The following is a 27,679-nucleotide window of genomic DNA, read 5'->3' on the forward strand; positions in this document are numbered from 1 at the left end:
AGGTACGGGCATTGGAGCTTGGGATGAGGCCATAAAGACCATGTGGCCATTTTACCTACCATAGCAGTTGGCTTGAGCATGTGCAACTAATACACACAAAGTGAATGGAAGGGAGGGATCCCACCCGCCTTCACACTCAATGGCTCTTATTGTCTGGAGGAGGGAACATAAGTGGGAAATTTCATAATCTCTTTAAAGCCTCAGGCAAGTCTCTCTTCCTGTGTGCCTAGCATTGTATGAGCCTCTTGTCTTGTTGGGTGATTCTGTTGTTTAAAGATAATGTGTAACATTTTGTATCTGTTCCCTAAATGCAAACAAATTACTTGACTGGCACTCAGCTGGGGGGAAAAAAGTCATCCCTCAGAGCCAGTTTTAGTAATCTTTTTATTTTTATTTTTGTAAAGATTTCATTTATTTGAAACAGAGGGTATGAACACAGGACCATAGAGGGAGAGCAAAAAGCAGAGCCTCACAGAGCATGGGGCCTGATGTAGAGTTTGAGCCTAAGACCCACAGATCATGACCTGAGCCAAAGGCAGACAGACACCTAAGCAACTGAGCCACCCAGGAGCCCCTTAGTAATCTTTTTTCTTTTTTTTTTTTTTTTAAGGATTTTATTTATTTCTTTGACAGAGAGATAGAGCACAAGTAGGGGAAGTGGCAGGGAGAGGGAGAAGCAGATTCTCTGCGGAGCAAGGAGCCCATTGCAGGGTTGCAAGGCTCAATCCCAGGATGCGAGATCATGACCTGAGCCAAAGGTAGAGGCTTAACCGTGAGCCACACAGCGCTCCCTTAGTAATCTTTTTAATATGTGATGTTAGTCTTATACACTGACCTTAGAACTTAAAATCCCTTCCACCCCAATAAGATTCAATCAACTCCACTGTCTGTACAGAGTTCTTTGTGAAGCATTTCCATTGTTGTTTTGTCTAGTGTGTTATCTTTAGTTATTCTGTTTAATCTGTGTTAAATAATGATAAACAAATCCCTAATAATCTCTCATTAAACCTATCACTGATATAAAAATATTTAATTCATCTGGAATTTATTAGGCATCTATAGGTGCAGCTTTGAAGAACTCATGGTTAAAAAATAAGAGGCAGTTGGGGCGCCTGGGTGGCTCAGTGGGTTAAGCCGCTGCCTTCGGCTTAGGTCATGATCTCAGGGTCCTGGGATCGAGTCCTGAATCGGGCTCTCTGCTCGGCAGGGAGCCTGCTTCCTTCCCTTCCTCGCTCTCTGCCTACTTGTGATCTCTCACTGTCAAATAAATAAATAAAATCTTTTTTTTTAAATATTTTATTTATTTATTTGTCAGAGACAGAGGGAGAGAGAGCGAGCGAGCACAGACAAAGAGGCAGGCAGAGGCAGAGGGAGAAGCAGGCTCCCTGCTGAGCAAGGAGCCCGATGTGGGACTCGATCCCAGAACCCTGGGATCATGACCTGAGCCAAAGGCAGCTGCTTAACCAACTGAGCCACCCAGGTGTCCCAATAAATAAAATCTTTAAAAAAAAATAATAAGAGGCAGTAAAGTAGGTGACAGGATTCAGGTTCTAATTCCAGCTTTTTCAATGTTTGACCATTTTGTGATATGAGGACAAGTTCCTTTTCTCTAGGCTTTGATTTCCTAGACACCTACATTTTTATGATTCTAGGTATATGACAAGGCTTTTGCTCTCAACTTAAAGTTAGAAAGCATTAAATCTTTGGGGGAAAAAAGGTGGGGGGGGCCACCTTGGTGTCTTAGTCGGTTAAGCGTCTATCTTTGGCTCAGCTCATGATCCCAGGGTCCTGGGATTCAGCCCTGTTTCTGGCTCTCTGCTCAGCAGGGGCCTGCTTCTCTCTCTTTCTCTGCCTGCCACTCTGCCTGTTTGTATTCTCCCTCTTAGACTCACTCTCTCTATGTCAAATAAATAAAAACTTAAAAAAAAAAAAAAGCATTCAAAATGAGGGGTGCCTAGGTGGCTCAGTCAGACTCTTCATTTCAGCTCAGGTAATGATCTCAGTCATGAGTTCAAACTCCCAACTGGGGCTTCTCCGCTCAGTGGGGAGTCTGCTTCAGATCCTCTCCCTCTACCCCTCCCCCGTTCTTGCGTGCTCCCTCTCTCAAAAACAACAACAAAAACAAAAACTTAAAAAAAGGAAAAAGCATTCAAAATGATACAATTATATACTAGAGTAAAAACAAGACCCAAAACAAGGTGCATATTATAAGTCAGGAGGAAATCAGGTATATAAGGTCCTGATATCTATGGAATAAGCTCTGTATTTAATATACAACAATGTGGGGCAGCTGGGTGGCGCAGTGGGTTAAGCATCTGCCTTCGGCTTAGGTCATGGTATCAGGGTCCTGGGATCGAACCCCGCATCAGGTTCCCTGCTTCTCGAGGAACCTGCTTCTTCCTTTCCTTCTGCCTGCCGCTCCTCCTGCTTGTGCTCTCTCTCTTTCTCTGTCAAATAAATAAAATCTTAAAAAAAAAAAAAGAGTACACAACAATGTATATGCACTGCCAATGACATTTTAAGTGCAGACCTAAAATGAGGTTTTATAAAATGTACTATGTCTTGTCTTCTTTTCATACTTAATAGTTTCCTTAATGACTTGGTCATGATAATTCAAATTCTCTTCTGTAGGTGCGCCTGTGGGTGGCTGTCGTTAAGCATCTGCCTTCAGCTCAGGTCAAGATCCCAGGGTGTAGGGATCCATCGAGCCCTTCATTGGGCCCCTTGCTCAGTGGGAAACCTGCTTCTCCCTCCCACTCCCCCTTCTTGTGTTCCTTCTTTTACTGCCTCCCTCTGTCAAATAAATAAATAAAATCTTAAATTTTTTTTTTCTTCTGTAACACAATGAGCCTCCAGGGCAATTGAAGTGGGTGTGGTTGGTCCTGCATTATGGTGGCTCTAAACTGCTGAGCTTTGTTATTGCTAAGTCCAGTTTTTATGCTTTTGGGGGTCTCATTTCACACCAACAGATTGTTCCTTCTTGATAAGTGGGCTTGGAAACCAGATACAGTTCTTGTAAAATTTATGAATACACAGAAGTGAAACAACCAGTTGTATACACATCTTAGGTTCATCTCAAGGGAATTATGTTGCATGAAAATACAATCTCTGTGGTTACATTGTACAGTTAATATACATTACATCTTTGACAAAATTACAGAGATATGAACAAACAGCTTAGTAGTTGCCAGAGGGGTGAGGAGGGAAGTGGCTGTGACCATAAAAGGATAGCAGGAAGGATCCTTGAAATTGTATCATGCCTGGTGGTGGTCGCATAAATCTATTTTTTTTTAAAGATTTTATTTATTTATTTGACAGAGAGACAAAGATCACAAGTAGGCAGAGACACAGGCAGAGAGAGGGGGAAGTGGGCTCCTGCTGAGCAGAGAGCCCGCTGTGGGGATTTGATCCCAGGAGCCTGAGATCATGACATGAGCTGAAGAGCTTTTTTTTTTTTTTTTAAGATTTTATTTATTTATTTGACAGAGAGAGATCACAAGTAGGCAGAGAGGCATGCAGAGAAAGAGGGGAAAGCAGACGCCCTGCCAAGCAGAGAGTCCAATTTGGGGCTCGATCTCAGAACCCTGAAATCATGACCTGAGCCGAAGGCAGAGGCTCAACCCACTGAGCCACCCAGGTGCCCCATGGTCACATGAATCCAAACATGGTAAAATTACCTAGAACTAAATGCAGAAGTGACTGTATGTAAAACTGGTGAACCTGAATGAGGGGTAAATTATATCAATGTCAATTTCTTGCATTTGATATTGAACTGTACACAAAATGTTAGTTTTCTCCCTAGTTGGGAGAAACTAGGGGAAGAGTATATGGGATCTCTGTATCTGTAATTATTTCAAGATAAAAAGTTTTGGTTTTTTTAATCAGTACATAGGATTTGAAGAACATTCTTAGAACATGATGTGAACTAATGGGCTTTGTGATATATTTTGGGTGCTCAAAGAATTTATACTTTGCTTGAAGAGAAGAAATCTCAATTAGCTGGATTCTAGATATGTGAGACAGTATTTTTTTCTATGTTCCTAATGAAGTATGTACTTGTTAAGGGTGAGTTCTGTCAGATGTCTTTTATTCACAGTGTTTTGTTCAAGGCTTCAAAAAAAAATTTTTTTTAATAACAATTGGCCAGAAAAGTTTTTGAGGGGGAGGTCTGCGTGGGAGCATATGGAACCTCAAGAACAATTCCGAAGGTGCTATGGCTATTAGTAGCTGCAACAATTGGGTTTTTGGAGAAAGGTAAAAATCTTTTTAAAATAGTGAGGTCAATCTCCCTTTTTGCAAATAAATGTATGTATGTATGTATGTATGTATGTTAACTTCTTGGATGCTCAGAAAGGATCTTGAAATAAAGCGCCGATGTCCCAGCAACCCCAGCCTAACTGCAAAGGCAGAAACCGAGATTCCTGGAGAGGTTAAGAACTGAAATGGATCTTCATAAAATCTAGTCTCACTTATTTGAAGAACTGAAGTGACTCTCCCAAATAGTAATTAGTTACAGTCCCTGTTTATTAGTGGGTGAGCTAGAAAAGGAACGTAAGCTTTTTAAGCTTTCCCAGATGCCCCTGCCACCTAAAACTGCCGCGGACTGGAAGGAAGAAACTTGAGCATACTTGCAGAACGCAGGCGCAGGACGGAGAAGACTTGGCCTCTCTGAGTTGCCGTAGGGGCTAGGTGGCTTGGCCTCGTCACCCCACCCCCTTCCACGTCAGCCGAGGACGGTGCGGAGCAGCGGCTGCTGCTGCGGGTTGGAGCTGCAGTCGACGGTCCCACCGTTGCCCTAGCTGCCGCCCCTTGGAGCCAGGTAGCGGGCCCAAAGCTCCCAATCCCGGAGGCGTGCTGGGCTGGGCTGGGCTGGGTCGGAGGAACCAGCTCTCCGGCGGGAGGATGCGGAAGAGGAGCGACTAGGCCGCTCGCGTCCGGGCCTGGCGAAGTAGAACGGGGGGCTGGGAAGCTCTGGGCCGAGCGCCCCTTCCCGGTCTTGCGTACTGGCCAGGAGTCTGAGCCCTCCTAGGGCCCAGGGGTTCACGATTCCGGGCCGGGGCTGCTTTGCTGGAGGGACAGGAGGGGATGGGGGTGCAGCGCACTGATTGACCGACCCACACACAGTCGGGTCCACCCATGAACAAGAAAATGTTGTAAGGTTTTTAGCTGTGTTTTCGTGCACAGGGTCTCTTATTTGAGCAGTTCAGATTGTGTGTTATGTTTAAAAATCATTGTTCTGATTGTTCTGTTACACGGTTGGGCGGGACTGGGGGACTGTCACTGTATTGTGGGCCTTAGTGTGCAGTACGGCATTCTCAAGCCCTAGGCGGGGTTGTGGGGTGGGAGATAATATCCTAAGACCGAGGCAGACAGGCGTGTCTTTTATCATATTAGGCATTGTTTTTATGGGACACAGTATGAATTGACCCTACCCTTCTAGTACTTTAAAACTCAGCCAGACTGAATGAACTTTAGACAGTAAAGATCATGATAGTTACTGGTGTGTGTGTGTGTGTGTTTACTTGTAATGATATCGTTCTATTTTTCTAGATATTCTGGCATCTATCATCCTTGAATCTTGTATCGAGGTTTGATTATATCCGGAAACCATGACGGCTGCCGAGAACGTGTGCTATACGTTAATTAACGTGCCCATGGATTCAGAACCACCATCTGAAATTAGCTTAAAAAATGATCTAGGTAAACTCTGGTGATATTTTGAAAATTAAATGGAGAAAAAATGAAAATAAAAGGCTCATTTCCATTACAAGTTTCTTTGTAATTAGAAATACTTAATTTTTGTCTAAATACTTTTTTCTAGAATCTCTCAAGTAGAACTTTGATTTTTTTTTTAAGATTTTATTTATTTCTTTGATAGAGGGCACAAGTAGGCAGGAAGATGGAGAGGGAGAAGCAGGCTCCCGGCTAGGCAGGGAGCCCATTGTGAGGATCCATCCCCCATTGTGGTCATGATCTGAGCTGAAGGCAGATGCCCAACAGACTGAGCTACCCAGGCACCCCAGAACTTGGGTCTTGATAAAAATTAAAACCTGGGGCGCCTGGGTGGTTGGTCAGTTAAGCGTCTTCCTTCTGCTAACTAAGGTCATGATCCCAGGGTCCTGGGATTGAGCCCCACTTCAGACTCCCTGCTCAGTGGGGAGTCTCCTGCTCTTTCTGACCCTCTGCTCTGCTCCTGCTCTCTCTCTCTGGCTATCTCTCTCAAAGAAATAAAATCTAGAAAAAGAAAACTTGTTACATTTAGACTCGCAGTGTTGGTTTTTGGAAATAAAACAACATCTCAGCTTAGTAAAGCTAAAGAAATATAGTAGTTTAGTTGTTAGATATTCCTCACAATAACATAATGGCTTGTATAGTTTAATATATTATGCTTAAGTGTAGCTGACAGTTCTTTGCAGGTAACAGGTTGAGAATGTGTATTTGAATGTTTCAGTTCCTTTGTGTACTTAACTTCTTATTACTTAGCTTGTAAAACCAAAATAACTTTGTTCTTTGGGTTTGCCACCTATTGAACTTGGATTATGCATGTGTTTTCTGGAAAGTTTTAAGCTTTTTGAGCATTTGAGGTTTAAAAAGGTTTAAGCTTTTTTAAAGCATTTATTACAAAACGAAAACAAGTATATTTTTGGATTTTAAAAGTGTATACTCGGTATCCTTTTTGTGAGTGATTCTGTGAAAAACATTTTTTCCAAAGTAAGGCACATTCCAAAATAATGATTCTTGTTTCATTGAACTGCTAAAAATAAGTTTTACTTAAATGATAACTACTGTTTAAAACCAAGAAGAGTGAAAATTATGCTTCAGGTCTTTAAAGTATCCTTTTAGAAGGTAGTTTGCTATTTGAAAGGAGACAGTATTTTACTTGCCTGTTCCCACGTTTTAATCAGAAATAATAGATAAATTATCTCCTGGTTTTAGGCTTCTTAATAACTCGGTTTCTATTGAGATCCACTTTTAGAGAAGGAAAAAGAGACACTCCTTTATGTCACTTAAACCTATAGGCCTATATACCAAAGCCACAGATAGTTCTTTTTGTGTGTGTGTATGTGTTTATGTATGACAGTAGAATGAAATGCACATTAATGAATAAACTTGATTACTATTTCTTATAATTTAAAAGTTTTCAGGACACTTGGCTGTCTCAGTGGGCAGAGCATGTACTTTTTTTTGTTGTTTGTTTTTTTTAGGATTTTTATTTATTTATTTATTTGACAGAGAGATCACAAGTAGGCAGAGAGGCAGGCAGAGAAAGAGGGGGAAGCAGGCTCCCTGCTGAACAGAGAACCCAATGTGGGGCTCCATCCCAGGACCCTGAAATCATGACCTGAGCCAAAGGCAGAGGCTTTAACCCACTGAGCCACCTAGGCATCCCCGGAGCATGTACGCTTGATCCCAGTAGTAGTTACTTGGTAGAATTTGGAGAATTGAATTATTATTTGAAATTGTCCATATTTTTATTTTTATTTATTTATTTATTTTTAAAGATTTTTTAATTTATTTGACAGACAGAGATTACAAGTAGGCAGAGAGTCAGGCAGAGAGAGAGGGGGAAGCAGGCTCCCAGTGTGATGCGGGGCTTGATCCCAGGGATCCCTGGGATCATGACCTGAGCCCAAGGCAGAGGCTTTAACCCGGTGAGCCACCCAGGTGCCCCTTCCATATTTTTAGTAGTGTTGATGGAAGAAAAGAAGTTCTGAAAATTTTGAAGATGTAGGAAAAAAGCATCCTTCAACTCAGTTTGAATTGTTGGAATAGAAATTAGGGCTAAGAGGGCATGAATTATAAATGGTACAGATTTTTTACAAGTTTTCTGTGCAACTTCTAAAACTTTTTAATATGTAGTTACAAATGGAGCTTTATCCTGCTAAATTCTAGGATTTGCTGATTTGGGAAAAGTAGTAAAAACTGGAACAGAAGAAGACATTGGCATTATAATGACACAATTTTATGCCTTTCGGAATTTGTGTCCTTTATGCTATCAAACAGATTAGGAAGAAAAGACTTTTTTTTTTTTTTTTAATATTCAGAAAGGGAGCTCAGGACAAAGATAAGAAAACCTGTTGAGGCTCAGCAAATACAACTTTAGCCACTTAAAACTTTGCCAGTCTGTCTTACTGAATAGTTATTGCTGTCGGCTGCTGTCACCTTCCTGATGCTTTGTAATTGTTTGCACAGATTAATAGTTCATCATTTTACAGTTTTAAAAAAAATTTTATATATGTATTTGAGATAGAGAGCACACAGGACCAGAGGGAGGCGTCTGGGTGGGTTAGAAGCAGGCTCCCAGTGGAGCAAGGAGCCAGATGCAGGAATTGATCCCAGGACTCTGGGATGTTGACCTGAGTTAAAGGTAGACATTTAACCAACTGAGCCACCCGGACACCCCCAATTGTTTTTTTTTTTTAAAGATTTTATTTATTTATTTGATGGGCAGGGATCACTAGTAGGCAGAGAGATAGGCAGAAGCGGGTTCCCTGTTGAGCAGAGAGCCCCATGCGGGGCTTGATCCCAGGACACTGGGATCATGACTTGAGCTGAAGTCAGAGGCTTTAACCCACTGAGCCACCCAGGCGCCCCCACTCCCAGTTGTTTCTTGATTTAATATGGCAATACCAATTTTTTTCATATGTAGCAGGAGATATAATACTCTGAAGCAAGGAGAGATGCTCGAGAAGGTGGTGTGTTTTGTTTTTTATTTTTATTTTTTAAAGATTTTTAAAGAATTTATTTGGCAGAGAGAGTGAGTGTACACAAGCAGGGGGAGCTGCTGGCAGAGGTAGAGGGAGAAGCAGGCTCCCCGCTGTGCAGGTCACTGATGCAGGACTCAATCCCAGGACCCTGGGATCATGACCTGAGCTGAAGGCAGACACTTAACTGACTAAGCCACCCAGGCACCCCGAAGGTGGTATGTTTTAAACAAAGATGTTGACCCTTGTGGAATAAATTTGGCAAGAACACTTACTGTGTTCTCAGTTGAACACAAATTGAGAACCTGAGAATGTTCTCTTATTTTGCAATATGTAAAAATATCATACCAAGCTAGTAATAGATAAGTAGCCTTGGGGGCTAGAAAGGAATTTTGATTTACCCACTATAATTATTCCAAAGCATAAATCCTTTCTGTAACTCTATAAGCAGTCTCTTGTCTCTTTGGCAACAATAAGGAGCTCTTCATTTGATAGCCACTTAGCTCTAATTGTTGGAAATGTATTCCTAGTTCTTTTCTTTTCCTCGTGATAACTCTAAGATTATTAAAAACTTCATCATCCCTCTGTGTCCTCCCCTCTCCTAGATACTTGTTTATTTCTGTGATCTAAGCAGCTGTAGTGGTGTGCGTGCCTCTTACATTCCTGCCTTTGATTCCAGTGATAGTGATGAAATTATGGATTGTGTTGCATGAAATAGTTTACAGTATAAATTGCTTTAAGCTGAGTAATAATAAACTAGTACTTTAAATATGTCATCCTTAATTCTAAATAATGGCTACTCATCTAGTACATTTTAATTTTCTTCTAGTTTTTTAGGTTATTTCCTAAGAAAGATTCTGAAGTTTTGTAGTCTGTTCCAATTTTAGTTTATGTGCTGCCCAAGTGAGCATTGCAGTTTTATAGCCTGTAGAAATATGGGATTTTGGATTTACTGTATTAGTTCCCAGCTTTTTTTCTTTTTTAACATTTTTTTAAAAGATTTTATTTATTTGTCAGAGAGAGAGAGAGAGAGCATAAGTAGGCAGAGTGTCAGGCAGAGGCAGAGAGGGAAGCAGGTTCCCTGCCGAGCAAGGAGCCCGATGCAGGACTTGATCCCAGGACCCTGGGATCATGACCTGAGCTGAAGGCAGAGGCTTAACCAACTGAGCCACCCAGGCCTCCCCTGAGCCTTTTTGAGTTTGAAGATCTAATGTTAAAAAGCCACTGATCTTCCCCGTTTGCCCCTCATGGTAGTGGTTGTAACTTCCACTGACTAAAAGCTATGTTGAATTCAGAAGCACTTATTCTAACAGCCTCTATTTACACTGTGAAAACTAGCTACGTATGTATTTGAGACATGCATCATTTGGTATACCTACAGATTCATGGCTTCTGCATTAACTCTATGGGTTAGGGACCAGAGATCTAATCCAGTGCCTTCATGTTCTGTGTAAAGTATCATAAGGTTCAGAGATAAATGACTTGTGTAAAGTCATTCAGCTTGTTTATGGTAGAACTAGGTGGAGTACCCTTGTCACTTTCTTCACTGTCTTTATTACAATTACTACTGATAAAGTGAGAAAATGTTTTACTTGGTGAATTGTAAAATAACCTGAGGAATTTTTCTTTGAAATGATTGTGCCTTTTTTTTTTTTTTTTTTTTTTGAATCAGAAAAAGGAGATGTGAAGTCAAAGACTGAAGCTTTAAAGAAAGTAATCATTATGATTCTTAATGGTGAAAAGCTTCCTGGACTTTTGATGACCATCATTCGTTTTGTGCTACCTCTTCAGGATCATACCATCAAAAAATTACTTTTGGTATTTTGGGAAATTGTTCCTAAAACAACTCCAGATGGGAGACTTTTACATGAAATGATCCTTGTATGTGATGCATACAGAAAGGTAAACCAAACCATGGTTATTTCTGAATATTGCTTTGATTTTAATTGTAAAATTGGTGGAATGGGATTTGTTTTAATTTTTAAAATGAAATCTTGGATAAGATCTAAGTTATCAATAATTGGAACTGAAGTTGTGAAAAGCTATTGTAAAAAGTTTTATTGTTACTTTCTTTGGACATATTTTCCATGCATTTTTATGTTACTAGTAAAACAAAACAGTATCTCATAGAATATGAAACATTGATGTAATAAGTAAAAATTGACAGGAATCTGAAGGAAATTGTCTGATAATGTGGACCTTTTTCCACAAACCTACTTTCTTTTTTTCATAAGAAATTTTACACTTCACTGTGTGGTGTTTTGTAAAATGCTGTAACTCAACATTTCATATTTAAATCTTATCAGGATCTTCAGCATCCTAATGAATTTATTCGAGGATCCACTCTTCGTTTTCTTTGCAAATTGAAAGAAGCAGAATTGTTAGAACCTTTAATGCCAGCTATCCGTGCTTGTTTGGAGCACCGACACAGCTATGTTAGAAGAAATGCTGTTTTGGCCATCTATACAATCTATAGGTAAATAAAGGTACTTCTTTGTCTTAGTTTTGTGAGGATTGTGTACTCTTTTAAACTAGAGCTTCCACAGTAGTTCCTTGCAGATTGTATGTAGCTTGCAAAAATATTTTGTTTGGCCTGAACAATTTTTTTTTTCTTATTATCATTATGTTGTCAACATTGAAAAGATCTGGCAACCCTGGGTTCTAGTTTCTGCATGACAGTATGCTGAAATTAACAGTAGCTCCCTTTAAATAAGTTGTACACTTTCCAGTTTATGGTGCCTGTCATTCTCAATTGTAGTACTTAAGCCCACTTAATTAGTTAACTTGCTTAGCCCTGTAGCTTTTGAGTTTTGACCCTGTTTTTGAATTCTCTTTATGTGGAATGTGGGTCTTATCTTTTAACCCTTAGAAGACTTGAGGGAACTTTTTTTTTATTATTTTTATTAACATACAATGTATTATTTGCCCCACGGGTACAGGTCTGTGAATCATCAGGCTTACACATTGCACAGCACTCACCATAGCACATACCCTCCCCAATGTCCATAACCCAACCACCCAGCCCTGCCCTCCCACCCCCAGCAACCCTCGGTTTGTTTTGTGAGATTAATAAGAGTCTCTTATTGTTTATCTCCCTCCAGATCCCATCTTGTTTCATTTTTTCCTTCCCTACCCCCAACAACCCTCCGCCCTGCCTCTCAGATTCCTCATATCAGAAAGATCATACGATAATTGTCTTTCTCTGATTGACTTATTTCGTTCAGTGTAATACCCTCTAGTTCCAACCACGTCATTGCAAATGGCAAGATTTCATTTCTTTTGATGGCTGCATAGTATTCCATTGTATATATATACCACATCTTCTTTATCCATTCATCTGTTGATTGACATCTAGGTTCTTTCCATAGTTTGGCTATTGTGTACATTGCTGCTATAAACATTCGGGTGCACATGCCCCTTTGGATCACTACATTTGTATCTTTAGGGTAAATACCCAGTAGTGCAATTGCTGGGTCATAGGGTAGCTCTATTTTCAACATTTTGAGGAACGTCCATGCTGTTTTCCGGAGTGGCTGCACCACCTTGCATTCCTACCAACAGTGTAGGAGGGCTCAAGGAGGGAACTTTTTAATTAGAAAGGTTGCAGTTCTTAACTGATTCCTGTTCTTGGAAAACTGAAGATTTTGGACTTTAAAAATGATTCAGAGAACCCAGTTAGATAAGGCTAGAATTCTTGGCTTTTATAATCACTGGTGTCAATCTATTTAGATGTAGGATGTAACTTTTACAAATATCTTTATACTATAAGAGTTGATTGTTCTGTTTCACAGTTCTCTTATTGTTATATTAGATTTTGTTATCTGTCGGGGAAGTGGTATTCTGGTTAATAATGTAGAGTTCTTTCAAAGTACCATACAGACTACACAAATTTCAGAACTTAAACTAGACTGCATACACAAAAATTATGACATTTATTAAGCAGCAGGAAGTTTGAACACTGTATATGATGATATTAAGGAATTTTTACATTTTTTAAGGCATGAGAATGGTATTATGATTTGTTTTAAAAAGAAAGAATCCTCAATTATAATATGCTGATATATTTATAGAAGAGGTGGTAAGTAGTCTGGGATTTGCTTCATAATAATATGGGGGGAAAAGTGGGCAGGGGTATAGGTGAAACAGAATTGGCCATGAGTTAATAATTGTTGAAGTCAGGAGACAGTTTTTAAGCTGGGGTTCATTAATCTGTATGTTACAAATACTTTAAAATTTCCTGAATAGGAAGTAAGTTAGCAAGTAAGTGAGTAAATATAATGCATAATTAATACAATTCAAAGGACTATTTTTATTCTTGATAATTCTTTTTTTTTTAAGATTGTATTTATTTATCTGACAGAGAGAACGAGACATTAAAAGAGGGAATACAGGGGCGCCTGGGTGGCTCAGTGGGTTAAGCCGCTGCCTTCGGCTCGGGTCATGATCTCGGGGTCCTGGGATGGAGTCCCGCATCAGGCTCTCTGCTCGGCAGGGGGCCTGCTTCCTCCTCTCTCTCTCTCTCTACCTGCCTCTCTGCCTACTTGTGATCTCTGTCTGTCAAATAAATAAATAAAATCTTAAAAAAAAAAAAAAGAGGGAATACAAGCAGAGGGAATGGGAGAGGGAGAAGCAGGCTTCCCCCTGAGCAGGGAGCCCAATGCGATGATGTGGGGCTCCATCCCAGGACCCTGGGATTGTGACCTGAGCTGAAGGGGGATGCTTAATGCTTAATTTGATAGTAAATGAAGATGTAAGCTTGATAAGGATTAATTTTATAGGTGTCCAGGGAGTTAATAAAATAACAAAAAGGTTTTTATTAAATATGAATATTACCTGTTTTATTTTAAGGAATTTTGAACATCTTATTCCTGATGCTCCTGAACTGATACATGATTTTCTGGTGAATGAGAAGGATGCAAGTTGCAAAAGGAATGCATTTATGATGCTAATTCATGCAGATCAGGTGATGAACTTTCTAAAAAGTACTTTTAGGACTGTATTCAAATGAGAATTAAAAGTATTTACATAGACCTAATCAAGTTTTTAGTCAGTGATTTTGTTTATAGAACAACTGTGTATTTTGGGGTTTTTTTAGATTTTTGAACTTAATTTATATAAAATAGTATTTTCTTAATCTTTCTCCGGACAACTGCTTATGTATATACTTAATATTTTAAACTTAATATGCACTTAATATTTTAAACGTATATAATAATAGCCACTTGGTGGTTTTTCCAGAATGAAATTATTATGGCCGTATTTTGTAGCACTCTGTTTTGGGGTTTAAACCAGTTTTTCCTTATGTTGGTATAGACCTAAAATTGTTTAATAGAGAAAAGTAGTAGCTTTATATAGGGTTCACCCTGAGCCATGTCTGTGAAAGAAGTGTTGTCTTCGTTGTATGTGAGTATCCTTTCTAGGCTCTTCAAATTTCCTAAGTTGGTGTCAACTCCACATCTGCCTCTGCTGGTGCTTAAAGTGTATGGATCAGCAGTGACTGCGTACTTTGGTAGCATCTAATCTTGGAAGTTTTGCTGCCCAATATTCTCAAAATGTGGGAAGTAATATGCATGAAGACTGAAAAATATAGAATCTGCCCATTTCTCTGAAATCTAGATGCTGTCATTTTATCTTTGTGAACAAGATTATTAGAAAGCTGCTTGTTTGGGCCAGGATATTTTGTCCTCTTGTACAGTTGTTTTTATTGACCTATATATTTGGTATTGTGCTCTTTATCTACATGGGGGGCATAATTAGAAAAAGTTCAATAAAATTTCCTGATACTTTTGCTGTAGAGATATTGTTGAGGTCATAGTTTTCTATGTCAGCATTCAGTATATAAGCGTCATTGAGATTTTTCTTTAAATCTTAGAAGCAGGAATAACCATGATCCTAAACAGCTGGTTTGTTTTGATTGTAGGGGTACTCTGTCTGAGTCCTTTTATTGAATGAGGTGGAATTTGATCAATATATTTTTATTTTGTTAGGATCGAGCTTTGGATTACCTAAGTACTTGCATTGATCAAGTTCAAACATTTGGAGACATTCTTCAATTGGTGATTGTTGAACTCATTTATAAGGTAAGACTAAAATGTGTAAAATACTCTTTAAGAGTTTAAGACAATGTTAAATTGTCTTTTTCTGGAATGTTGCTTAATTCTAGGAGAATGTTTTAATAGCAGAAATATTTTTATTTTTTAAAAGATTTTATTAATTTTTTTGACAGAGACACAGTGAGAGAGGGAACACAAGCAGGGGGAATGGGAGGAGAAGAAGCAGGCTTCCTGATGAACAGGGCGCCAGATGTGGGCCAATCCCAGGGCCCTGGGATCAGGACCTGAGCTGAATGCAGACTCTTTTTTTTTTTTTAAAGATTTTATTTATTTATTTGACAGACAGAGATCACAAGTAGGCAGAGAAGCAGGCAGAGAGAGAGGAAGGGAAGCAGGCCTCCTGCTGAGCAGAGAGCCTGATGTGGGACTCGATCCCAGGACCTTGAGATCATAACCCGAGCCAAAGGCAGTGGCCCAACCCACCGAGCCACCCAGGCGGCCCCCAGAAATATTTTAAAACACAGTCTATGAAAGCCTTTTTTTCTTTGTTTTTTTTTTTCCTTTCCTTTGGTTTATTGTGTTTTTTAAGCACTTCCAATTTTTATAAACCTCCTTAAAGATTTCTGTTAAAAACTCATGGCTTGACCCAATTCAGCAGCAGAGAAGTCATTATGCATGTTCAATAACTGAGTAGGTTATGAATCAGGCTTTGGAAAAAAATTCAAAATCTTTTCTTGAGTACACACCAGACTACTTTGGAAATGTTATAAACAAATGAGAAAAGCTTTAAATACTTTCTGTGTTCCATGTGTGTAAAAGAAAATAGAGAGACTTTAAATATGTCAGTATGACATTGTCAGCCATTGACCAATAGGAAGTCTAAAACTAGGTGAGATTGGTATTTTAAAATGAAGTGTTTTTTTGGCAACATTTAGATTTGATACATTCTTTGAAAGAATTGATTGCATCTTAATGTTCTGATGAAAGGTAAATAACATCCTGTTTTGGTATTGATAACATTGGAAGCCAACAGAAATATACAACAGGAATGACTTTACTAAATAGGGTAATATTGACAAAGTACCCACAGCAGACACTGCTGATTACAGCTGTATTTGATTCTGAAAGGAAAAGGGCCCCTTTCAACACAAGGAGCCAGTCATTTGGATTTGGCATTTAAGATGAAACCAGATCTGCGAATGTATGGTTCCTTTTAATTCATCGTGTGGTTTAGAGATGCTGCTGAGGCTCTCCAAAGTAGGGATTCTCTGCTATTCAGAAACTTCTTTGTATAGCAGGGTCCACGTTACAGTAAGGGGAAATAGCTTTTTTTTTTTTTAAGATTTTATTTATTTATTTGACAGACAGAGATCACAAGTAGGCAGAGAGGCAGGCAGAGAGAGGGGGAAGCGGGCTCCCCGCTGAGCAGGGAGCCGGACATGGGGCTCGATCCCAGGATCCTGAGACCATGACCTGAGCTGAAGGCAGTGGCTCAACCCACTGAGCCACCCAGGCGCCCCAAGAGGAAACAACTTTTGAGTCATGCCTGAATAAGAGATTTGACTTTATATATGTTGGAGGAAAATCTGATGTAAAAACCAACTTCAGAAAAGAAAGAATAAGGAATATTTGCTTCATAGGTAAAGATATTAAAATATATTTAGGATCGCATAGGGAATTCTAGTTGTCTCCACAGTATAGAATATCATTCCAAATAAATAAGTAGTAGTAGTACTTGAGAAAGGGGTTATCTTTCTTGCTTTGAGAACAGGTATTTTCCTTTTATCAGGTATTGAGGTTGATATCTATCATGTTTCCCTTTTTGACCTGACATCCAGAATAAAATTTTAGGACCAAATTTAATATACTATCATAGTACCCATATTAATGCACTTGGTCATTGATTTTATTACTTTACATTTTCTTGTTCTATTTCAGTTGTGTATAGTATGCATGTCTTTTATTATAAACTATTGGAAATTTTTTGTGAATGAGAACATTAATTGTGATTGAATAAATGAGTGAATGAGTAGCTGTAACAATTGTCTGAAGTAAAACCTATTTCTTCCTGAAATTACTAGTCATAGTGTCTTATCTCCTATTGGCTGATATCTTCAGATGCACTTACTGTTCTTTGCTTTCAAATTAAGAAAACTAGCATCTAAGCTGACATCTATTTAAAAAAAGATCTGTGGTGAAAGCAAGTGTCCCTGGAGTCCATTGAAACCTAAATATTTTCTTCTCCAGGTCTGTCATGCTAATCCATCAGAAAGGGCTCGTTTCATTCGCTGCATCTATAACTTGTTGCAGTCATCTAGCCCAGCTGTGAAATACGAAGCTGCCGGAACATTAGTGACACTCTCCAGTGCACCCACCGCAATCAAGGTACTGCTTATTTCTTTTGGTGCCCATTAGATGATAGATATGCTGTCTTAGCACTTGAGATTTATTTATTTTTTTATTATTTTGTTCTCTTTTTAAAGATTTATTTATTCACTTGAGAGAGAGGGAGAGAGAATGCAGGGGAGGAGAGAGGCAGAGAGAGAGAGAATCTCAAGCAGACCCTGCGGGAAGTGTGCAGTTCAAGGCAGGGCTTAATCCCAGGACCCCAAGATCACGACCTGAGTGGAAACCAGTAGTCAGACACATAAAAATGACACATTTAAGTAAAGATACATTAAACCCCAGTGCTTGATGACTTAGTGGCATTGCAGTTTACCCTGTGATTACATGGCATTATCTGGCACAGAAATAACAGTTTATAAATATTGTGAAATTATTGGATTCCTTACATAGTCCAATCTTTCTTCTTCCTTGCTTTCATACATATATGTGGAGAGAAAGAGAGACAGAGAATACTAATATTTCTAGTTTCTGGAGAATGATACTGGTATTTTAAGATCTCTCCCCATGCAATAAGTATGTTAAAACCTAGATCTGGGAAAATGAATTTTGGATCCTACATGATGGATATTAAAGTTTACAGTACCTATTTTCAATAATGGAATGTTAGCTTTCTCTTTAATATATTGTATCAAGACTGAATGAGGAACCCTTAATATAGTCAGAGAATGAATAGTTATTTAAAGCCAGCTTGTATAAATAGGAGACTTGATTGCTTTACTTGCCAGTACTTAGAAAAAAATTGCTTAACTTTTTATTTTGAAATAATTTTAGATTTACAGAACAACAAAAGAGCAAAAGGTAAAAATAGGACAAACTTCTCATTATCCTTCACCAGCTTCCCATAATGTTTGTGTCTTCATAGCAATTGTGTAATTGTCAAAATTAAGGAATTACCACTGGAACAAATATTGTTAACTAAACTATAGATGTTACTTGAATTCCACTGATTTTATCACTAATCTCCTTTTTTTGTACCAGGATTCAGTCGAGGATTCCCACATTTTACGTTTAGTTGTCATGTGTTAGTTTCCTCCAATCTGTGCCACTTTCTCAAGCCTTTTCTTGTTTTTCATGACCATAACACTTTGGAAGAATACTAGGGCAGTTTGTTTGTATAATGTCCCTCAATTTGAGTTTGTCTAATGTTTTCTGACAGACAGACTGAGGTTATGCATTTTGGGGAAGCATACTATGGAAGTGATTAACCTTTCTTAATGTAATATATCATGGAGTGTACCTGATGTTGGAATACTGTCAGTGATGTTAACCTTGATCAGTGGGTTAAGGTGATGCCTGCCAGATTTCTCCACTGTTGAGTTATGATTTTTCCTTTTGTAATCAGTAAATAACGTAGTAAGGTACTTTGAAACTGCAAATATGTTATTTCTCCTCAAACTTATACCAACTAATTGTAGTATTTCTGTACAGCAGTTATTGATGTGTTATTCTAATAATGACTTTCTGTTTCTGTCATTATACATTTATTAACTGGAGTCCTGTAAGAAGAGCTGTCCCTTTACCACCCGCCCTTCTTTCATTCTTCGTATCAGTATGGCTGTTTTATTCTGCATATTATAATCATTATCGTTACTTGTTTCATTTATCATACTGTTCCAGCTTTGGCTGTTGGGAGCTCTTTCAGGTTTGCTCCTTTGTCTAATGCTTTTACTGAGTCAGGGTCAGACTTTGTGGTCCTGATTTTTCTGTACCATAATGCAGAAAATTTAGACTTTGCACCTAAACCAAAGATACTCAGTAGCTATATTTTGGGGGATACTCTGTCTGCTTTTTTCTGCCTTGTTCCTTTGCTTCAACCCTTAATTTTTGACTGTTAGTATTTCTGTCTATAGCCACCCCTTTTTGTTCTTTCAACTTGTGATTTTCTTAACTTTTTTAAACTTGAAAATAATGAGATTTATTAGAATTTAGGGAACAAAGGAACACATTCCTTTGAGGAAAATGCATAAACTTTTAGTGCAGGAGTAGTTAATGTATTTTGGCTTCTTTGGAAGCTTTTTTTTTTTTTTCTTCTATTTTCAGGGTCTATGTTTAAGATGGATTAATGTGTTCCTAAAATGTGTTTCTTTTTTTTTATATAGGCTGCTGCTCAGTGTTACATTGATTTAATTATTAAGGAGAGTGACAACAATGTAAAACTCATAGTTCTGGATCGATTGATAGAATTAAAAGAGCATCCTGCTCATGAACGAGTACTACAGGTAACTGTTACCTGAAAGAGAGAAATCCTAGATAAAATCTTTCTCAAATTGAGGTAACACTCAAGCCTTGCTATCTTGGTTAATTTAAATTCTTGGAGACTGGGTAGTCTAAATTTTGGTCAGCTAAGGTGTACACTTGAATCAGCATAGCCTTTTAGAGAATTTGCCATGAAAAATATTTTTTTTTTTTTTTTTTAAGATTTTATTTATTTATTTGACAGACAAAGATCACAAGTAGGCAGAGAGGCAGGTAGAGAGAGAGAGAGAGAGGTGGAAGCAGGCTCCCTGCTAAGCAGAAAGCCCGATGTGGGGCTCGATCCCAGGACCCTGGGACCATGACCCAAGCTGAAGGCAGAGGGTTTAACCCACTGAACTGCCTAGGCACCCCAGTTTTTAGAACTTTTTATCAGTGAAATTTTTTTTAAATAAAATTTTAAGTAAAATCACTTATAAATTAGTTTTGCTGTATTTTAAAATCTTTATCTGCCATAGTGTTTTTTAAAATATGTGCCAGTAAAACATTACATTTTCCTGAAGAGTGAAAATAACATCTCGCTTAACGAAATTAGTAGTTTTTTTTTTTTTAAAGATTTATTTATTTATCAGAGGGCGGGGGAGAGAGCGAGCACAGGCAGACAGAATGGCAGGCAGAGGCAGAGGGAGAAGCAGGCTCCCCGCTGAGCAAGGAGCCCAATGTGGGACTCGATCCCAGGATGCTGGGATCATGACCTGAGCCGAAGGCAGCTGCTTAACCAACTGAGCCACCCAGGCATCCCAGTAGTTTATTTTTTTAAGTTTTTTATTTTTTTTAAGATTTTTATTTATTTATTTGACAGAGACCACAAGTAGACAGAGAGGCAGGTAGAGAGAGAGGAGGAAGCAGACTCCCCACTGAGCAGAGAGCCCAACGTGGGGCTTGATCCCAGGGCCCTAAGATCATGACCTGAGCTAAAGGCAGAGGCTTTAACCCACTGAGCCACCCAGGCACCCCATCTTTTTTTTTTTTTTTAAAGATTTTATTTATTTATTTGACAGGCAGAGATCACAAGTAGGCAGAGAGGCAGGCAGAGAGAGGGGGAAGCGGGCTCCCCGCTGAGCAGGGAGCCCGATGTGGGGCTCGATCCCAGGACCCTGGGATCATGACCTGAGCCGAAGGCAGAGGATATAACCCACTGAGCCACCCAGACGCCCCTAGTTTCTTTTTTTTTTTTTTAAGATTTTATTTATTTATTTGAGAGAGAGAGAGAGCATGAGAGAAGTCAGCGGGAGACACAGACTCCCTGTTGAGCAGGGAGCCTGATGTGGGACTCGGTCCTGGGACTCCATGATTATGACCTGAGCTGAAGGCAATCACTCAACCAACTGAGCGACCCAGGCACCCCGAAATTAATAGTTTCTTAATATTATCCAGGACCAACTCCAAAGTCAGATTTCCCCAAGTGTCCCCCCCTTTGTTTGGTTTGTACAGTCATGACCATATATCTTACTTGGCTATGTCCTTGATGTTTCAATTGGAGCAGTAATTTTTTTCATGACGTGGCCTTGTTGAAGAGACCAGACCAATTGTCCTGTAAGAGGCCACTCCTTGAAGATACATCTGATTACTTTTTGGTGGTGTCGTTTAGTTTGTTTCTCTAACTTCTGAATTTACAATAAACTATGAGTTTGATCTAAAGCTTGATAGAGTCACAGTAAACATTTGCAGTTTGAATGCATTATATGTGATATATACTTCATACCGTGTTATATCAGGATACGCAAAATACCTGGTTTTTCCACTACCAGTGATTTTATTATTGATGAAGAATTAAGGTGGTGATGGTGAGAACCCTCCATTCTGTGGTTAAGATTTTTTTTCTCTTAATGTTGGTGTTAATTCTGGATTTCTTGTTCTTTCTCAGGATTTGGTTATGGATATCCTGAGAGTACTGAGCACACCAGACTTAGAAGTACGCAAGAAAACTCTGCAGTTAGCACTGGATCTCGTCTCTTCTAGGAATGTTGAAGAGGTAAAACAAAACTCTGACAGCACTGTTGTAAGCTGTCAGGCCAAACATGGTATAATTCCCACTTATTTTTACTTTGTTCTCTAGTTGGTTATTGTTTTGAAGAAGGAAGTGATTAAAACAAATAATGTGTCTGAGCATGAAGATACTGACAAATACAGACAACTCCTTGTGAGAACATTGCACTCCTGTTCTGTCCGATTTCCAGATATGGCTGCAAATGTTATTCCTGTGGTATGTAATTCTGATTACTTTAATTTTGAAATTCTCTAAAGGAGTATAAAGTTTTAGTTATTTAGCAGTTAAACTATCTAGTAGAATCACTAAATCTTGTGGTCAAAATGATCTTTCTGTTCACCCTTAAGTACAGAAGAATAAAGAATCTGACTTCTTTCTCTTACTTCTTCATCAAAAAAGTAAACACACAAAAATATAATGACAAAAATACCTCAGCATATTATTATAATTGATGTTTGTTACAGTTACCTATGGTAAAATTATGCTATGTATAAATATCATTCAGTAGCACAAACAAGTATTTCTTTAAAATAGTTTTACCTCTTTAAAGTTGAAGGATTTTTGTTATAAGAAAAATACATATATTTAGAATCATTGATTCTGCCACTGTCAGATAGATGAGATAGGTTATTGTAATTTGAAATATTGTCTTTGGACCCCAGATTTTCTCTGAAATGATTTTACTTTTAGTTACAACTTAGAAGTATCCAATTAATTTATTTTGAGTTGCATATTTCCAGCTTTTGTTTTGTAGTGAGTTTTTTTGTTGTAAACTTGGCTGCACAAAACCCAGAAAAGACATTGTGACCTCCTTTACACAGTAGTGCGTGTTTCTCAACTTAGATTTTATGTTTTAAAATTACTATATTCTTTGTAAAGTTGTTTAGTTCTTAAAACTTTGATAGTTTTCTTTCTGAAAACTGTATAACTTATGGGGTGCCTGGATGGCTCAGTCAGTTAGATCTCTGACTCTTGATTTCAGCTCAGGTCATGATCTCAGGGTCCCGAGATTGAGTCCTATGTAGGACTCAGTGCTCAGTGTAGGGTCTGCTTGAAATTCTTTCTCTCCCTCTTCCTCTGCCCTTCTCCTGACTTGTGTGCACATGTCCCTCGCTCTCTCTCAAATAAATAAATAAATCTTTTTATTTATTTATTTATTTTTAAAGATTTTATTTATTTATTTGACAGACAGAGATCACAAGTAAGCAGAGAGGCAGGCAGAGAGAGAGAGAGAGAGAGAGAGAGAAGCAGGCTTCCTGCGGAGCAGAGAGCCCGATGCAGGGCTCGATCCCAGGACCCTGAGATCATGACCCGAGCCGAAGGCAGCAGCCCAAACCACTGAGCCACCCAGGCGCCCCTAAATAAATCTTTTTAAAAAATTCTTTATCTTGTTCTTTTTTTTCCCTTTCAGTTAATGGAATTTCTTAGTGACAATAATGAAGCAGCAGCTGCTGATGTATTGGAGTTTGTTCGTGAAGCCATTCAGCGCTTTGATAACCTGAGAATGCTTATTGTTGAGAAGATGCTTGAAGTCTTTCATGCTATTAAATCTGTCAAGTAGGTTTAAAGTCTGTTTAAATGTAAGGTCAAGTAAGCAATTTACCAGTTTCTATCTTTAAAGGGTCAGTGGATTGAAAATGTAAGGGAGAAGAAATGAATCAAGATACTCACGTCAATATAAGTATCACAATAGACATCCCCTCACCCCACCCTCAGTAAATCCATAATCTGTGCACAAAAATTTGCTTTTGTAAGTGTGATTTAGCTAGGTTTCTCTACCCTTATTTCCTCTAAAGCATGGTGAATCATCAAGTGACTAAGGAACATATTTTTAAAGTTTATCACTTTTGGAATATCATTATTTATATTCCCCATTAGTATTTATTAAAGTGAGGGATTGAAAATGCAGACTAAATCTGACATAATACATTTCCCTTAAATAGCCTTTGCTAATGAGAAAGGATTGTTGCATCCAAATTTACTTCATTTAAAGGACCTGATGAATAGAGTATACTAGACTTGTATTATATCCATGTTGGATAGAAAAGAAAGGTCCACTGTAAAATTGTTTTTACGATATAATGTTTTGATATTTATGGAAGTGAGAAAGATTGCTTCCTTTGTGAGGAAAAAAAAAAAACATACCAAAGTTTTGCCTTTAATGGTTATCATCTCTCAGAACTTTAGTTTCTAAAATGTTCTCTTGAATAAATTTAATGATAATCTTAAAGAAAAGGTAACTGAAGACTTTATTCAGTTTAACACTCAACTAGAGAATTGTTGCTTTCTTTATGTTTTTGGAGTGTTTTAATTACTGATCCTTTGCACTCCTTCCTTATCCATGATCCTATTGAGCATCTTGCCTTTTCTTTCCAGTGACTACAGATAAAAAGTGAATTACTTTTTACATCAAAGTTATATATTTTTTATAATAGTAAATGATAAAAGTTACCTTAACTCTTTCCTAAATGGAGGATAACCCCTTTCTGGGAGATATTTTGTTATTTTTACTAACGAGTTTACCAATTTTAAGATGTTCCTAATAATAATGGTGAGAATACTTACTTTCCTTTTGAAGCTTGTGATTTCTGGAGAGAATCAAACTTAATGTCTTTGTTACCTTCCTTCTTAAAATTTCATGCGTAGTCCCTTGGAACTGCAGAATCTTGTTTTCTGCTTGAGCTTAAATTCACAGAGAAAGATCTCTCCTTTAAGATTTGTTAGCAATGTCAGTGTTTCAGAACTTGTTCTTCCCTTAGGATTTACCGAGGAGCATTATGGATCCTGGGAGAATACTGTAGTACCAAGGAAGACATTCAGAGTGTGATGACTGAGGTCCGCAGGTCCCTTGGGGAGGTATGTTTTACTTCAGTAAATGCTACTATATATGGTGATTTTTACTTTAGTAAATCTGACTTTTATGTGGTGGTTTGCTTTTGTATTTTTATTTAGTAGTGTTGGAGTTAAAAACACTAAAAAATGTGATTTAATTACCCAGATAAAGCTTAGAGGCTGTGGGGTATTAGGGGCATCCCTCTCCCTGCATGGATCCATAACACCTGTTCTATTGTCTGTCTTCTTTACCCTTTCAGGTAAGATTCTATTTGAAGAAAAGATTATTTGTGTAAAAAAAGCAAAGACTTTTAAAACTCTGTGTTCGCCTGTGTATTCTGAAAGGAGAATGCGAGTATTACAAGAACCATGCTAACATTAGAGTATTAATGTACTAAAACGGGCAGTGTTTCCTCATGCAAATAACCATATGGTAGAATAGGAAGAACAGTGTTTGTGAGGAGATCTGGGTTACAGTCTTGTTTCCACCATTAATTAACTCCAAAACCTTGGATATAAATTTCTTAGCGTGACTGGACTTGAGGTTTTTCACTTAGGAAGAAAAGGAAAAAAGAAAAATTTCTTTCCTTGGGAAGGAAAGAAGATTGAATGCAGAGTTGCAAAAATCCCATTGGGGGAATTGCTTTCTCCATAGAAATGATTGAATAAATATGATTTTGCTTGCTATTGATATATTACTAGACTGATGTTTCCAATTGATTTTTAGATCCCAATTGTAGAGTCAGAAATAAAGAAAGAAGCTGGCGAATTAAAACCTGAAGAGGAAATAACTGTGGGGCCGGTTCAGAAGTTGGTAACTGAGATGGGCACCTATGCAACTCAGAGTGCACTTAGCAGTTCTCGACCCACAAAGAAAGAAGAAGAAAGGTAATCTGCAGCACCTGTGCCCTACCATCTATACTTTTTATTAAACTATTACTCCTGAGTATAGTACAGTCAAGTGATTTTTTTTTCCCTCTTACTTGCCTTTTGGAAATCTTTGGCATTTAAGATACTTGAAAGGAGGGTGCCTGGGTGGCTCAGTGGGTTAAGCCGCTGCCTTCGGCTCAGGTCATGATCTCAGGGTCCTGGGATCGAGTCCCGAATCGGGCTCTCTGCTCGGCAGGGGGCCTGCTTCCTCCTCTCTCTCTCTGCCTGCCTCTCTGCCTACTTGTGATCTCTCTCTGTCAAATAAATAAATAAAATCTTTAAAAAAAATAAATAAATAAGATACTTGAAAGGAGGTTTAATTTCTCTCAGGAATTACATTGATGGTTTTACTCCTCTGCTTCCTAAAACTGTTTTCATTGAAATAACTATTCTATTTAAAATTATATTGCTCATATAGAAATTGCTAAGTGGAGCGGCACCTGGGTGGCTCAGTCAGTTAAGCATCTGATTTTTGGCTCAGGGTTCTGGGATCAAGCCCCACATCAGGCTCTCCAGTCAGTGGGGAGTCTGCCTCTCTCTCTCTCCCTCTGTCCCTCTCCCTGTTTGTGCATGCGTTCTCTCTCTCAAATAAATATAATCCTAAAAAGAATATCTAAAGAAAATGCTAAGTGGAGGTAACTGTGAATTTTGTTGCCTTTGTTAGTGCTTGGGAAACATATTTTGAAGATTTTCCACCTAATTGATGGAATAGAATTTTAAATTTTTTTGCCTTATTTTGCTCTCCAGTATTATAATGAACATGACAAAAATAATGCCTAAAATTTTAATCATTGCTTACTATATGTTAGGCATTGTACTAAGTAGTTTGTCCCTTGTAATCTTCAGCAACTCATTGAGATACAGTTTATTATTATCCCCATTTTACAGAAGAGGAATCTGAGGCTTAGGAAGGTTTGTAACTGACCCATAGGGACACAATAAATAGATAAACCGGAATTTGAATGCTCTTTGGCTCTAGTGCATAGACTTGAAATCATTTTCTCTTTCCATATTTACTTGGCTCTAGTTCTTTTGAAGATAAGTTATAAAACCATGTATATTTTCCTTTTTCCATTTTCCTTCTAAAAGCTAAAGAGGGAGCTAATTGATATCCTCTTCACTGAAGGGTAGCAGTGAGAGTGTTAAGTAGGCTTATTTGAATCATTTTTGCAAAAGCTGTATGCTGCTTAAGAAATTATTGGATTTCATTTTCTTTGATTGCTTTGCAGACCTCCCCTGAGAGGCTTCCTTTTGGATGGAGATTTCTTTGTTGCTGCCTCCCTTGCCACAACTCTGACCAAGATTGCCTTGCGCTATGTAGCTTTGGTTCAGGAGAAGAAAAAGCAAAATGTAAGTTCATTTATCCTTCATTTACCCAGCAAATGTTGAGTGCCTACCATATGCATTGGACAGTGAAGGACCTAAAAGTGAATGCTGAAGTTCTTATTATTAAAGAGCTTATGTAATGGGGAAATGGACATAGTAATAAAATGTTATTGTAAAATTGACAAACTAATAACAATAATGTTACCTTGTAATTAGTCCAGTGGAAGAGATGTAAGGGCTTATGAAGTCAGTCATTTGCTTGCTAGGACCAGTCAAGGCCCAGAGAAGGAAAGACCTCTCTCTCAAGCATTTTCATCCAAAGAGTCATTGTCTGTTTTGTCCCGGAAATGTCTCTTAAATGTGTTTTCATTTCTACAGTTTATGCCTTCATCATAGCTTCTGACCCATTCTGACTGTACACTCATTGACAGTAATCCCATTTCCATTTTCCCCAACCTTTTGTGCTATTTTCCTGCCTTTTATTTCTGTGTGTCATGCTATCAGCCCTAACATGCATTGCTATTATTTTTGCTTTGAACAGTTAAAAATTATTTGTGTATGTGTATTTATATACATATATATGCATCATTTATTTTATTTTTATATTTTTTTACATTTCTTATTTATCTAGTATATGGCTGGGCTTGGGTATGAAGGGGGGCATAATTAGTTGTAAGAAGTCGAGAGGTGGGAATAGGACAAAGTTCAAGTACCTCTCTGGGTGACATTTTTTTGGCATTTTTTTTCTTTACAGTAAAATATACTTAATGTAAAGTTTACCATTTTAACCATTTTTAAAAGTGCCACTCAGTGACATTAAGTATGTTCATATTGTTGCACGGCTATTACCACCATCCATCTTCAGAACGTCATTATCCCAAATTGAAACTGTACCTAGTGAACAATAATCCTCTCATAGTCCTCCCCACCAGTCCCTGGCAACCACCATTCTGCCTTCTGCCTCTATGAATTTGCCTATTCTACATACCTCATATAAGTAGAATCATAAAAATTTGTCCTTCATGATTGGTTTATTTTGCTTAGCATAATGTTTTCAAAGTCCATCCATATATGGGGCGCCTGGGTGGCTCAGTGGGTTAAGCCTATGTCCTCAGCTCAGGTCATGATCTCAGGGTCCTGGGATGGAGTCCCGCATTGGGTTCTCGGCTCAGCTGGGAGCCTGC

The 27,679-nt window shown here is 38.3% G+C and overlaps 1 protein-coding gene across 1 annotated transcript in view; it reads left to right on the forward strand.

Moving 5' to 3' along the window:
* Positions 1–4,669: 4,669 nt before the first annotated feature.
* COPB1 (COPI coat complex subunit beta 1) overlaps positions 4,670–27,679 on the forward strand; it is a 41,039-nt gene continuing 18,029 nt past the window's right edge. Inside the window, exons 1-14 of the mRNA XM_004752025.3 lie at positions 4,670–4,819; positions 5,551–5,700; positions 10,378–10,607; positions 11,012–11,181; positions 13,554–13,668; positions 14,693–14,785; positions 17,006–17,143; positions 19,264–19,383; positions 21,285–21,392; positions 21,477–21,623; positions 22,819–22,964; positions 24,167–24,263; positions 24,967–25,127; positions 26,399–26,519. Coding sequence (XP_004752082.1) covers positions 5,610–5,700; positions 10,378–10,607; positions 11,012–11,181; positions 13,554–13,668; positions 14,693–14,785; positions 17,006–17,143; positions 19,264–19,383; positions 21,285–21,392; positions 21,477–21,623; positions 22,819–22,964; positions 24,167–24,263; positions 24,967–25,127; positions 26,399–26,519 — 1,737 coding nt within the window. The 5' untranslated portion in view covers positions 4,670–4,819; positions 5,551–5,609. The remainder of the gene's footprint in view (positions 4,820–5,550; positions 5,701–10,377; positions 10,608–11,011; positions 11,182–13,553; positions 13,669–14,692; positions 14,786–17,005; positions 17,144–19,263; positions 19,384–21,284; positions 21,393–21,476; positions 21,624–22,818; positions 22,965–24,166; positions 24,264–24,966; positions 25,128–26,398; positions 26,520–27,679) is intronic.

This window comes from Mustela putorius, unplaced genomic scaffold, assembly GCF_011764305.1.
Source record: "Mustela putorius furo isolate JIRA1106 unplaced genomic scaffold, ASM1176430v1.1 tig00003859_pilon_pilon_pilon, whole genome shotgun sequence".
Classification (NCBI taxonomy): domain Eukaryota; kingdom Metazoa; phylum Chordata; class Mammalia; order Carnivora; family Mustelidae; genus Mustela; species Mustela putorius.